This window comes from Panthera uncia (genome assembly GCF_023721935.1).
Source record: "Panthera uncia isolate 11264 chromosome D3 unlocalized genomic scaffold, Puncia_PCG_1.0 HiC_scaffold_8, whole genome shotgun sequence".
Taxonomy (NCBI): domain Eukaryota; kingdom Metazoa; phylum Chordata; class Mammalia; order Carnivora; family Felidae; genus Panthera; species Panthera uncia.
In genome coordinates, this window is record NW_026057586.1 from 72,607,025 (window position 1) to 72,620,315 (window position 13,291).

Sequence of the window (13,291 nt, forward strand, 5' to 3'; positions counted from 1 at the left end):
AGTCTTTTTATCTATATTCCCAAATAATTATTAATTGTTATTAAAGTCCAAAAGTTTATTAGAATATATCTCAGTGTTGGCTATTCTGAATTGATTTTCCCACATAGTGGAGTGCCTTTTTCAATACAGAGTAAATTTTGTGGGTTTTTTTTCCTTTTAAATTATGAAAGTTATCTTGAATTATAGTATTTATTACTTATTCTGTCCCATAGATTTGGCTTTCTGCTTTGGGACTCCTATTATGTTTGTGTTTGATCTTCTTTGCCTGTCTTTTGTATTTTAAAATCTCTTTTTCATTTCTTTTTGATTTAAAAATTTCTCCCCTTTTTATCTTCTCTTTCTTTTTAAAAAATGTTTATTTTTGAAAGAGAGAGAGAGAGAACACAAGAAGGGGAGGGGCAGAGAGAGAGGGAGAGAGAGAATCTCAAGCAGGCTCCATGCTGCCAGAGCAGAGCCTGACATGGGGCTCGAACCCATGAACTGTGAGATCATGACCTGAGCTGAAATCAAGTGTCAGACACTCAACCAACTGAGCCACCCAGGTGCCCCATCTTTTAAAAAAACTTTTAATGTTTATTTACTTTGAGAGAGAGAGAGAGGGAGAGAAAAAGAGAGAGAGAGAGAGAGAGAGAGAGAATGAGCAAGTGGGGAGAGGCAGAGAGGGGAGAGAAAAATCTCAAGCAGGTTCCACACTGTCAGTGCAGAGCCTGATGCGGGGCTCCATCCCACAAACTGTGAGATCATGATCTGAGCTGAAATTGAGTCAGATGCTTAACCAAATGAGCCACCCAAGTGACCCTCATCTTCTCTTTCTTTTAAGGAACCTCTGTAGGCATTTGCCCTGTGTTTGTGCTTAGCCTTCATTTCAGGGAATTTTTTCTTTTATGTTTTATTCTTTCTTGAGTTCTATAATTTTGTTTTTTAAGTCATCTTTTCTAGTCTCTTCATTTGCAGTTTTTCTAATTCTGATGTATGCTGTTCCTTCGTTGCTTCTATAACTCTTTTAATTTATTTTGGCGCATTTTGAAATATTAAGTTGCCATTTACATCTGCTTTGTAGGCTCGTCTTTTTAGCATGCCTCCATGGATCATTATGCTGTTACTTATTATCTTTTTTTCTTATAACAATTCTGTATGGGGTATGACTTCAACATGTTTTATTATCCATGGTAAAGCAAAATGAATTTTCCTGTACTTTTAGGCTGGAAGGCAGGTCAAACTAGCTTTTATTACTTCATAGCTCTTGAATTCCTTCTGCTGTTTTCACAAAATGATTGGAAAAATATATGTGGTCTCCTACTTATTGACAATTGTTTTCTCTTTCTTTTGCCTCTGTGGTTCCTGTCCTGTTCAATTTGCTTCTACTACAGTAGCCTCTCATCAGGGCAGGGCTCTCTGCCCTGGAGGAGGGTGTTGGTTTATTCATTTTGAGAGTTCTAGGACCCAGAACTCTTTAGCACCATGTCTTCTCTTGGTTACCTTTCACTCACCCATAAGCTGGAGACTGCCTAACACAATCTGTAACACTCATCTGAGTGAAGGTTTTCACATTGATCTCTTCCCTCTGAGACCCTGTGGGGGATGTGGAAGTTCTTCAGACCCATTGCCTTCCCTTTCCTTCCTCCCATATGATGGCTGATAACCCAAGTTCTGATGTATAGTATTTTCACTGCACTTGGTTTGAAACACTTTCTAATCTCCGTTGTAATGTCTTCTTTGTTCTGTGAGCTGTTTAATAGTGTTTTTCTTGGTTTCCAAATATGTGGGGATTTTCTAAGTCATTTGTATGATTTCAGTTCTTTGAAACTTGTGAGGCTTGCTTTAAGGTCCAGAATATAATCTGTTTATATAAATATTCTATGTGTTCTTGAATGTGTATTCAACTGCATGATTTCTGAGTACATCACTTTGTATGTGTCAGTTTAGTCATTTTATTACAGTGGTGTCATTCAAATCGTCTACAGCCTTACAGATTTTTATCCTACTTATTCTATAAGTTTCTGACCTGCCTCCCACCCTAAAAGTTTCTACCATGTATATTTGTCTCTTTCTTTTCGTTCTGCCAATTTTTGCTTTGCATTTTTAAACTAAGTGTACATGCATTCAGATTCTTATGTCTTCATGTTGAATTGAGCTTTTATAATAATAATGTATCCCTATTATCTCGAATAATATCTATCTTCTTAAAATCTACTTTGTCCAGGGGCACCTGGGTGGCTCAGTCGGTTAAGCGTCCGACTTCAGCTCAGGTCATGATCTCGTGGTCCGTGAGTTCGAGCCCCGTGTCGGGCTCTGGGCTGATGGCTCAGAGCCTGGAGCCTGCTTCCGATTCTGTGTCTCCCTCTCTCTCTGCCCCTCCCCCGTTTATGCTCTGTCTCTCTCTGTCCCAAAAATAAGTAAACGTTAAAAAAAAATTTTTTTTAAATCTACTTTGTCTGAAATGAATATAGTTATAAATGTTAGCGTTTGCATGATTTTTTTTGTTTTATCCCAATGCCTTTTAATCTATTTTCTATATGTTCTATAGTTTTCCCCCTCTGTACTTAGATTTGGATATTTTGTTTGTTTGTTTGTTTTAATATTTTTTTTAACGTTTATTTATTTTTGAGACAGAGAGAGACAGAGCATGAACAGGGGAGGGTCAGAGAGAGGGAGACACAGAATCTGAAACAGGCTCCAGGCTCTGAGCTGTCAGCACAGAGCCCGACGCGGGGCTCGAACTCATGGACCGCGAGATCATGACCTGAGCCAAAGTTGGCCGCTTAACCGACTGAGCCACCCAGGCGCCCCAGATTTGGATATTTTGTATTGAATTAATCTTTTTTAAAAATTTGTGTCCAACCTGTTGCTAATTTACTATTAGCATTGAGCTCCTAATTCCATGTATTATAGTTGCCAGTTCTCTGGTGAAATTCTTAATCTTGTTTTTTATACCCTTCAACGTACTGTGGTCTGACAGTTTCATAATCTGGAGATCCCATGGGTCTTTCTTCATTGTTTGTGCTTTCTCTTGGGCTTTGTTTATGCTGTCTTACTGCCTTGTTTTCTTGGCTATTTTAAATTTAGCATTTGGGGAATGTGTTAAAAATTATTAAAAATAATTTTTAGAAATAATCTGAGGCCCAGGATATCATCTTAATCCAGTTTGATTAACAGTAAGGACTTGAAGCTTGGGCCACTGGGCTCGTCAAGGCTGACCCATTTCTCGTTTTACTTCCAGAGCAAGGACCCATCTCCAAGTGTGATTCACCAGCATACCCAACCCCCAGCCACACTAGGGTGTCAAAAGCATTGTGTGGCTTCTTGGCCACTTCTTCCAGGACCAGCAAACATCTTTCTCTCTCTAGGCTCCTCTTTCTCTAGGCCTGTACTTCTTCCCAGCTTGTGATGTCTTTAAGCAGATGTTTTCTATTTGTCTGGATTTTCTAGTGGTCTGTAGGAAGTTTGGTCTGAATTATTTAGTTTCCTGTTGTGGGGATGTCTGAGTTACATTTTGACAAGTAATTTTGTTAAATGTGTAGGGGTGGGGGGGAGGCAGAGGCAGGGGGCCAAGTAAGAGATGTTGCAATAGCCCAGGTGAGAGATGCTGGTAGCTTGGATCTGGGGATGAAAGAAAGTGAACAATCATGAAGGACTCCAGCATTCATGGCCAGCACAAAGGTGTGAATGGTTGTGTCCTTTCGAAGATAGTGAAGGTAGGAAGGGAGCCATTTGGCGGGACAAGAGGTGGTAGGAAAATGCAGTTTAGGTCATGTTAAGAGTGAAATGCCTCAAATAAAAACTTAAGAAACAAACAAAACAAACAAAAAAGGGTGAAATGCCTCTTAGACACCCAGAGGAGGTATCTTGTGGATGACTGTGGATGTGACTGGAGTTTAGGGGAGAGGACTGAGCTGGAGATAAAATTTAAGGATCATCAGGGTGGAGGTTGCAATTTAAGGTCTGAGCCTAGATCAGCTCGTCTGGGAGGAGATATAGTGCACAAGGATGGAGGACTGAGCCTGATGCCTTCAGCAATGTGAGGTCAGGGAGGTGGGGGGAAAACCAGAGCATGGTGGTGTTGGTGGTGGTGGTGGGAAGGTGTCTTCTGGAAGGTGAGTATAGAAAGCACTTCCAGAGTCAGGAAGCAACGGGTCAGGTGAGATGAGGTTTTTGTAATGGGAATTAAAAAAAAAAAAAAAAAAAAAAAAGTTTTACAGTTTGTCTTTTGTTTTTGCTTATGGTGTTTTCTTCTTACTAAGCATTTGTGTTTCTCTGTGTCTGGATGTGACTGTATTTTATGTGTCCCTTTCCCATTCCAAGATTGCAGATGTCCATGTGGTAGCCATGTGTGCCCATGTGTGAGCCCAGAGAAAGGACTCAGAGAAGGGTGTGAGCCCAGAGTGGAGTGGTCAGGCTGAGATGCCTGAGCTGAGGGAGGGTGCTGGGGTCAGAGGTCCAATGTGGTGGAGGAGGGGAACCAGGTCCACTCCCTCTTTGGGCCTTGGTTTCCCCATCTGTAACTGGTTTAAATGCTTGCTTCCTTGAAGTACTGGAGAGGATTCCTGGGTGTTCAGGAAGAGGCAGCCCCCAGTGAACTGTACAGGGCTGTACCCTAAGGACAGGGTCATTTCCTTGACACAGGCCAGTCTGACCAGCACCTTGGAGCTCAAGGGCCCACCCCTGGGTGGCCATGGACAGATGTGGAGACTAAGGCCAGAGAGCATTCCCATAGACACTGGGGCCCTAGGAGGGGGCTGGGGAACCCAAGCCCCTGGTGGCAGGGCAAGAACCTGGGGTCACCTGAAAAAGTCCAGTCTTAAAGGGGTTGGGGCCCGTGTGCCCCCAGCGAGATGGGGAGGGGGGGCTTCCCAGGCTGGGCTCCTGGACTGCTGGGAGGGACTGGAGGTCTGGCTCAGGCAAATGAGCCAGGGCTTCTGGAAGGGCCTAGGGAATCATGACAGCAAAATCTTCTTGCAAACTGAGAAGTTCCTTATATATGTCAAGGGGCATTGTAAATGGTATGACAATTTGCCATCTGTAGAGGGCTGTGGACCTGTGAGCAGCTGGACTTGAGAGGGCAGCCCAGTGTGGTCTCTGACCTAACCCAGGGTTTGGTGGCAGCAGAAGGTCACCTACCTGTCACCATTCCCTAGTAAATGCCAACCGAGTAAGCCCATGTTGGGAGGCTGGGGCAGGGGAGCCAAGCCTCTTACTGTATGCCGTATCCCCAGAGCCATCCTCCAGCAACATGGCTCACCTGTGGATGCCGCCATTGCGGCTCTGGTCTGCACCGGAGCCGTCAACCCTCAGAGCATGGGGTTGGGCGGAGGGGTCATCTTCACCATCTATAACGCCACCACAGGTGAGTCCGCATGGGGAACCCCGTGGGGAGGATGGGCTTGTCCACAAGTGCTAAAAGTGAGGTGCTTGTAAACATCCCCAGCATTTGCTGAGCTGTCCTGCCCACCCATGCCCCTTCCTGGGTCCTCTTGGTGCCCCTGCCCTTCCCCCCAGCTTGTCTTTGTGAAGACTTCACGGCCATCTCAAATCTTAGCACTGTCAGGGAGGAGGAATTTCCTTTGCCCTTCAAGGTCCTTCTGGCCGGATCAAGAATTAAATTGACCTGAGAGAAATTAATAGGACAAAATCAAATTTAATTTCTGGGGAATCCACACAGACACGGAAATTCCAAAGACAGGCAAAAAGAGCTAAGGAGAAGGGGTAAGGGTCTGGGACTTCAAAAGGAAGGAGTGCAATTCACAGGAAGATAAAGAAGCGTAAATATTTGCTAAACAAATGTGTGTGGGGAGGGGGGAGGTCCTGGGAAACAATGAGACACAGAAGACTTTGACCAAACAGGCCTTGCAAGGTCCTGTCTACCTACCCTACCTAGTTCATATCCTAATATAGTTGTCTGTGGTGATAGCTGTCCTCCTGGAGCCGGTCCTCTGTGTAAATTCTTTCAGGCAGTAGTGGAGGGGGAGGTAAAAAGCTTTTCTGGATTCTGCTGGGTTTTAATTGCTTTTAACTCACAATCTTCATGCCAAAGTGGCCCATCTTTGGGAAGCCTGCTCTTGGCCCCTACAGCACAGAGGCTAGTTCATGGTACAAAGAGAGAAAGTGAGGCCTAGAGTAGGGCCAGGGCTGTGGCGGGGCAGGGAGGGGGGGTGGCTTGTGTGGGATGAGGCCTGGCAGCTACAGGAGTGCCCCTGAGCACTCACATGCTCTGCCCCAACTCCAGGGAAGGTGGAAGTCATCAATGCCAGGGAGACGGTGCCTGCCAGCTATGTCCCCCGTCTGCTGGACCAGTGTGAGCAGGCCCAGCCACTGGGCACAGGTGAAGCCCTTGGAGGGACCACAAGCTCCCACCCCATCAGGCCACTGGGGCTGACCAAAACACTCCCCTGAAGGGGCGTCTTGGACAGGCTCTGATACCCTGGTACCAGGAGATAGCAGCTAGCTATGGAGGTCCTGACCTGCCCCCATGGAGGTCCTGACCTGCTGGAGTTGGGGGAGGGGCTCTCTGAGTAGGGGGTGGTGATCTAAGCATAGGAACCAGCCTAGCAAAGGCTTGGAGGGTTCAGTGGAGACGGGGTGGTGGGTGGGGTGGGGGTTTCTGGAGCCAGTTTGTGCTGGGCCCTGAGGGAAGGCACTGGGGAGCCATGGGGGTTTGAGCAGAGAGGGTCATGGTCAGGTGTGGGCTCCAGAAAGCTCATTCTGGCTGCCACGCCAAGGGGGCCAAGCTGGAGGGGCAAGGGTGGGGGTGGTGGAGAACCCCTGGGGAAGGCTACAGGGCTGAGGCCAAGGTGGGGGCAGCCTGGGGGCAGGGACACGATGCCACTTGCCTCGTAGGGGCCCAGTGGATTGGAGTGCCCGGGGAACTCCGTGGCTATGCTGAGGCCCACCGTCGCCACGGCCACCTGCCGTGGGCACAGCTGTTCTGGCCCACCATCTCCCTGCTCCGAGGGGACTACCGCATGCCCTTTACCCTCAGTCAGTTCCTGCAGAGTGACTTCCTACGGCCTTCCCTGTACATGACTTCTCTGAGGTGAGCACTTCCCCAGGGAGCCCCAGGGCTCCTGCTCATCTCCTGGGTTCAGGCTCTGGCCCGTCTTTGCCTGGCTCCTACCCCGGTTCTACCTCAGAGCCTCCTCAAACTGGAGGGTTGACCCTATGGTGGTATCGGGGGCCTGAAGGCCAGGAAAGTCAGTACTTTGCGGTTTCAGACTTTCAGGCTCCATGTGGCAGAACCTAATCCGAGTGGCTCAGGCCATATCCACGTGATGGGACTCCAGGGTGTGGATTTGGGCTCTGCCACCGTCCTCTGGCCCCTCTGGGCTGGCAGGAGGGCTTTGGCCACCCCCCTTGCCCACCTTACCAGTCCGCTGACCATGTCTTCCCAGGGGTGTCCCAGGCCCGACTAGGGCGCATACACTCCTTAGGCCAGGGTGACGGTGAGGTGAGAGGCCTCAGCCCCACCCAGTCTTAAAGAAACCATCTCCCCTGATGTCTATACCAGGCCCTCGGACCCCAGACCAGGACTGCCTCCCTGTAGGGTCTCAAAGAACCCACAAGAGCCCCCACAGGAGTGTGGCTGCCTTCCAGGATCCGGCCCCACCCTGAGTCTGCCCCCAATTCCCCAGGCAGCTCTTTTTCAATGGGACAGAACCTCTGAAGGCTCAGGACCCATTCCCATGGCCCGCGTTGGCTGCCACCCTGGAAACCGTGGCCACAGAAGGTGCAGAGGTCTTCTACACAGGGACGCTGGGCCGGACACTGCTGGAGGACATTGCCAATCAAGGTCAGCTGTGCTGAGTTCCCAGAGCCCACAGCTCTGCCTGAGAAGGAGCTGGCTCTGGATGCTAGGAGTGAAGGCAGGCCCTTCCCTAATCCTTGCCAGAGTGTGGACCGCTCCCAGGATTTGGAGAGGCCATGTATCCAGGCCTGCCCGCTGCTGGCCTCCAGGACCCCGTGGTCAGAGTCCTTGAGGAGCAGAGCTCCCAGAAATTAGGGCCAACAGAGGGGAGTTAGTGGTGGCCACAGTGGGCTCCTGGGCCTGGAGCTGTCCACCACCTTCACAGTCTGTCAGAGGCCACCTTGCCTCTCTCACCTTCCCCTTTTCTCCCCACCAACCTGCCTGCCTTCGGCCTCTGTCCACCCATCCCTTGCCTGGCTCTAGGGCCCAGCCCTGACGCCGCTGCCCACAGACCTTCCATCACCCCTAGGGCTCTAGAAGCCTAGGGGATAGGGGAAGCCCCACCATGTGACCTGGGATCCGTGGCTGTCACTCTGCCTCAGTTTTCCCATCTGTACATGGAGTCTTTTCTGTCTCATCTCAGGTAGCCAGCTGACCCTGCAGGACCTGGCAGAGTTCCAGCCGGAGGTAGTGGATGCCCTGGCAGTGCCCCTGGAGGACTACACCCTATACTCACCGCCACCACCCGCAGGGGGTGCGATTCTCAGCTTCATCCTCAACGTGCTCAAAGGTAAGAAAGACTCTCAGCCCTCCCACCCAGAGTCCTGCCCCCATTGGGAACTCCAAGCCCAGCGGTAGCTCTGGGCAGCCTTCCTTTTCCAGCTCAGCCTCCTCCTCAGACACCAAAGATGGGGCTGTGGAAACAGGCAAGATGCTGTGCTCTAGAGCCTCTGGAGCAGTCCACACTCGGGGCTTTGCTGAAGGGTCTGACACCATCCACCCAGTGAGTCCCAGGTGATCCAGTCCCAGGGCACAGGAGCAGGTGGGCGGTGCAGGGGGTGAGCTGCCCGGCCCGTGTGTGCATCCGGGGCTGAGGCCTGGACTGTGAGATGGTGAAAGGGGGTCCTCGCAGTGTCCAGGGGTTGGAGCTGCCCGAGGCTGACTATCTCAGTTCCCTTGGCTGCCATAACAGATTACCGCAAACTTGTGGCTTAAAGCAACAGAAATCCATTCTCTCATAGTTCTGGAGGCCAGACGTCCAAAATCAAGGTGTCAGCTGAGCCATAGCTCCTCTGGGGACTCTGAGAGACAATCTGTTCTTTGTCTCCTCCAGCTTTTGGTGGCTGCCAGCACTCCCAGGCTGCGGCGACATCTTCCCAGTCTCTGCCTCCCGCTCACAGGGCCTCCTCCTCTTCTCTGTGTCTGTTTTATAAGATTACATTTAATTGTGTGATTACATTTAGAGCTCACCCGGATAATCCAGGATAATCTGCTCTTTTCAAGATCCTTAACTTAATCACACATTTTGCCATATAAGGTAAAATTCACTCTTTTGCCATATAAGGTACTATTCACAGGTTCTGGGGATCAGGACATGGACAAATCTTTTTTGAGGGGGGCCAACATTCCACCCGCTACACGGGGTCATCCATATCTGCACCCCTCCCCTTCCCAGGGTTCAACTTCTCCTCTGAGTCGGTGGCCAGGCCCGAGGGGAGAGTGAACTTGTACCATCACCTTGTGGAGACGCTCAAGTTTGCCGGCGGACAGAGGTGGCGACTGTGGGACCCTCGTAGCCACCCGGATATCCAGGTGAGATGGCCTGTGGCTGGTGGAGAGCCCCGTCCCAGCCCCAGGGCTCAGCGTGAAGGGAAGGCCAGGCTGTTCCTAGACCCCAAGAGTCTGGCTGGGTGAGATTGGAGGGAGATGTATGAGGTTTTAGGACAGGACAGCCTGGCAGTGGCCCAGGGCAGGGAGGGTGAGGAGGTCTGCGGACTAGAAGGGGCCCAGAGTGGCAGGTGTGAGAGAGGCAGTGATGGCTCCATATCTCAGAGGGCCCGGAGGATGAGCAGCGTCTGGTGGTAGCCTGGGCTCAAGGGGGGTGCACGGGAGAGGGCCTCCAAAGGAGACCCTCTTCTCTGTGGGCCTACCTGGCACCTTACTGTTCCTACCATCTGCCCGGCCACCCCAGAACGCCTCCCAGGACCTGCTGGGAGAGGCTTTGGCCCAGCACATCCAGCAGCAGATCGACGCTCGGGGTGACCATCATCTCAGCCACTACAGCCTGGCCGGGGCCTGGGGCCACGGGATGGGCACAGCGCACGTTTCTGTGCTGGGGGAGGATGGCAGTGCTGTGGCAGCCACGAGCACCATCAACACGCCGTATGTTCCTGCCTGTCCCCAGGCCCTGCTCCTTTGCTCCCTCAGCTTGTTTTACGGGCCCCCTAGTCTCCCCTTGCTTGTGTCCATGGGGCAGTACCTTGCTTTTCCCTTTGCTTCTTCTTCTCTGTCAGAGGGGCCACACACCTCTGTCATTTCTGGCTGAAAGGCTGCGGATGGGTGGCCCTGAACCACGACCCGCTTGGGAATGAGCTTTACCCAGAAGGATGCCCTAACTGGGGGGCACAGGCGGATCCTTGGGGGGCAGTGCCAGGGAGAGAATGGCAGCTCCAGCATGCTAGAAGGCTGCCACTAAAATGAGGGACTCCTGGAAAGCGGTGCTCGACAGCTTTGCTGGTGTGGGAGACTGGCGCCCACAGCCCGAGCCCAGGCTCTGCCTCTGTCTGCAGCTTTGGAGCAATGCTGTACTCGCCACGCACGGGCATCCTCCTCAACAATGAGCTTCTGGACCTATGCTGGAGGCGCTCACCGGACTCCAGAGTCACCCCACTACCTGGTGAGACTGAGGACCCCACTGGCAAGAAAAGGGAAGGCAGGCAGGCTGGGCGATGCAATTTGGCCCCTGGGCCAGCCCCCGCTGCCTTGCCCAGCCCCTGTTTGCACAGCGGTGAATGGAGACAGAAATGGAGGGGTGGTCTGGAGGGTGCTGGCTGGAAGTGCGGCTGCGGGTGACACCCATCTGGCCTCTAGTTCCAGGTGAGCGACCTCCATCATCCATGGTGCCCTCCATCTTGATCAGTGCAGCTCAGGGGTCAAAGCTGGTGATCGGTGGGGCTGGTGGGGAGCTCATCATCCCTGCTGTGGCTCAGGTGAGTCAGGGAACTCCTGGCTGGAACATCCCCCCTCCCAGGGACAGGGAGGGGTTGGTGTAGGGTGGCTGGTGTCCTCCCTTCCTGTGTTCTTCTTCCCTCCCCCAGGCCATCATAAACAAGCTATGGCTTGGCTTTGACCTGAGGACTGCCATTGAAGCCCCTATCCTGCATGTCAACAGCGAGGGCCATGTGGAATATGAGCCCAACTTCAGCCGGGTAAGGCCACTGTTCCTGACACCGCTAGGACAGATGCCTCAGTGCATGCTGCTCAAAGCCCCTGGTAGGATCTCAGTCGCTGGGTGTCTTAGGATGGGTACACTTCCACTTCTGGGGCCATCGCGGGTTGAGCTCAGTGGGGGAGGCACCAGACCAGTCTTGTGGCCCCCAAGTCAGAAAATAGGGTGTTTTCCATGCTTCTCCCAGGCCAAGTACCTCTGCACCTTGGTTTCTGCTCTATTCTGTTCTCTCCAGAAGCTAGTTTTCCTGGCTGTGGTCTCTCAGACTCCCTCATGGTGATCTGTTTCCTTGTGTGATTTATAGCTTTCATGTGTGAGTTTATTTGTAAGGGTATCATTCCTGTGACAGTCTGCTTAGGGATTTCTTTCTGGGGCATGGGGGTTGCACTGGTGCTGGTTCTTATGGACGTTTCTTGGTTTCCCCCACACAAGCAGGTGCTCAGAGCTAAATTCTGTTGTCCAACTCCCTGCCCCCACTCCTCTGCCCCAACCTTCCTCAGAGTTTTGCTGGGCTGGCAGAAGCCTTCCCTTCACTAAGATCTCATTTAAAAGTCTGGCAGCTTTTCAAGCCTCCAAGTTTCATGCCTGGGGTCAGTTCAGCCAGCTGGGGTTAAAGGTCCTCAAAGCTGCCATTTCTGCTGTGAGCTGCCTCCCATGGCCCTTAGAACACTGAGGACCATAGACAGAGGAACATTTACTCCAAGGGAATATATAGTCCCTGAGAACCTTGGTCTTGGGGGCTGGAGACTAAGGACTCTCAGAGTCCGAGGAGCTCCCTCCCTGTATAGGGTCCTCCCCATGGCAGAAGGACAGTGAGTATGCCCTCAGGGCTCATCTTCTTGGGCCCTCCTCCTTGACCCTTAACTGAGGTTTTCACTCTGTGAACATCAACTCCCTGAGGACCTTGTGCTCTGAGATCTCAGAGAATCCAGCAACCCATAAGGCCAAGATCCTCAGCTCTCTTGGAGAGGTTGAGTGTTGGCTATACCTCCAGGGCCTTCTATGGAGAAAATCCTAGACCCTGGGTGGAAACCTTGAGTCTCCAAGGATTATCATAGCCAAGGCCAGGGACTAAAGGCCAGAAGGGTCCTCCTTCCTGAGGGCCTTGGAGTTTGGCCACTAGATGCTAAGGAACAGAGTCCCTGATGACCACAGGTCCTGTTGTGGCCTCAGCTATGAGGACCTCAGCCTTCAAATCTAAGGACCTTGGGCAATTGGTGCATCAGGCAGAGAAACATAACCCAAGGACATGGTGCTCTGGAGACCTCACCCTACCACTCTGACATCAGGTTGGAGGCCCCGGTCTTGGGGACTGTAGAACATCAAGGTCTTTGTAAATAGAAGTGACTGGCACCTAGGGTCAGTGGGCTAAGGTCCTTAGTCTGTTGGTCCAAAATGCTAAGTGGAAATGTGGGGCCTGAGTAGCACAGGCCTCTACACTCCAGGATCTGTGTAAAAGTTACAGACTGGTAAATGTGTAAGCGCCATAATCCTAAGGCAAGGTACTCAGTTCTTAGAAACCTACACCTGCCTGGATTTCTGACACGCTCAAATTCCATAGACTCACTGTCTCAGACCTGAGCCACATGCTCTGAGCACCTTACCCTCAGGATCACTAGTGCCTTTAGCCTGGGGGTCAGTGTCCTTGGGCTCATGGATCTTCAGAGAAAACGGTATCTGAAAATTTGAGTCCTTCCTCCAGCTGATTCCTCAACCATTGGGGCCCTAAGCTTTCAGGGCCCGAGGTCCTAAGAAGTTTACCATGTTCTTGGCAACCAGGATCTCTGGTCTTCTCATGTCAGTGTTGAGATAGAAGGTCCTATGTAGCCTGACTGCTGGTGCCAAGATCTTTCCTCTTCTGTGCCCCAGGGCCCCTGGGCACTCCCCACCCCTCAGTTGGGCAGTTCCTATGTATGGAGGAGCTGGGATTCTGAGAAAGGTCCCAAGCTCTGCCTTAAGAAGGCTTTGCTCTCAAGGTCCTCAAAATTAGAGGTCTCGCAGCGTAAGTCCCCATAAGCCATTTCTCTGCCAAAGCCGCTGGATTCCGCAGATGTTGCAGCTAGGCCCCTGGTATCCTCAGATCCAGGACAGAAGTGATCTTGCGTCTCTAGCTCCTTCTGACCTGGGTGACATCCTCCCCACCATGCTCCCTGGAGCCTGGCTTC

At 51.4% G+C, this 13,291-nt stretch overlaps 1 protein-coding gene across 2 annotated transcripts in view; it reads left to right on the plus strand.

Annotated features, from left to right (window-relative positions):
- Positions 1 to 13,291, plus strand: part of GGT5 (gamma-glutamyltransferase 5) — a 32,098-nt gene that overhangs the window by 17,517 nt on the left and 1,290 nt on the right. The window contains exons 2-11 of one of the 2 annotated variants that reach the window (XM_049619130.1): positions 5,214 to 5,344; positions 6,224 to 6,319; positions 6,835 to 7,030; positions 7,626 to 7,783; positions 8,322 to 8,468; positions 9,354 to 9,490; positions 9,870 to 10,060; positions 10,468 to 10,629; positions 10,758 to 10,887; positions 10,996 to 11,106. In XM_049619130.1, the coding sequence (XP_049475087.1) occupies positions 5,214 to 5,344; positions 6,224 to 6,319; positions 6,835 to 7,030; positions 7,626 to 7,783; positions 8,322 to 8,468; positions 9,354 to 9,490; positions 9,870 to 10,060; positions 10,468 to 10,629; positions 10,758 to 10,887; positions 10,996 to 11,106 (1,459 nt within the window). The remainder of the gene's footprint in view (positions 1 to 5,213; positions 5,345 to 6,223; positions 6,320 to 6,834; positions 7,031 to 7,625; positions 7,784 to 8,321; positions 8,469 to 9,353; positions 9,491 to 9,869; positions 10,061 to 10,467; positions 10,630 to 10,757; positions 10,888 to 10,995; positions 11,107 to 13,291) is intronic. The other variant, XM_049619129.1, reaches the window with a different exon arrangement.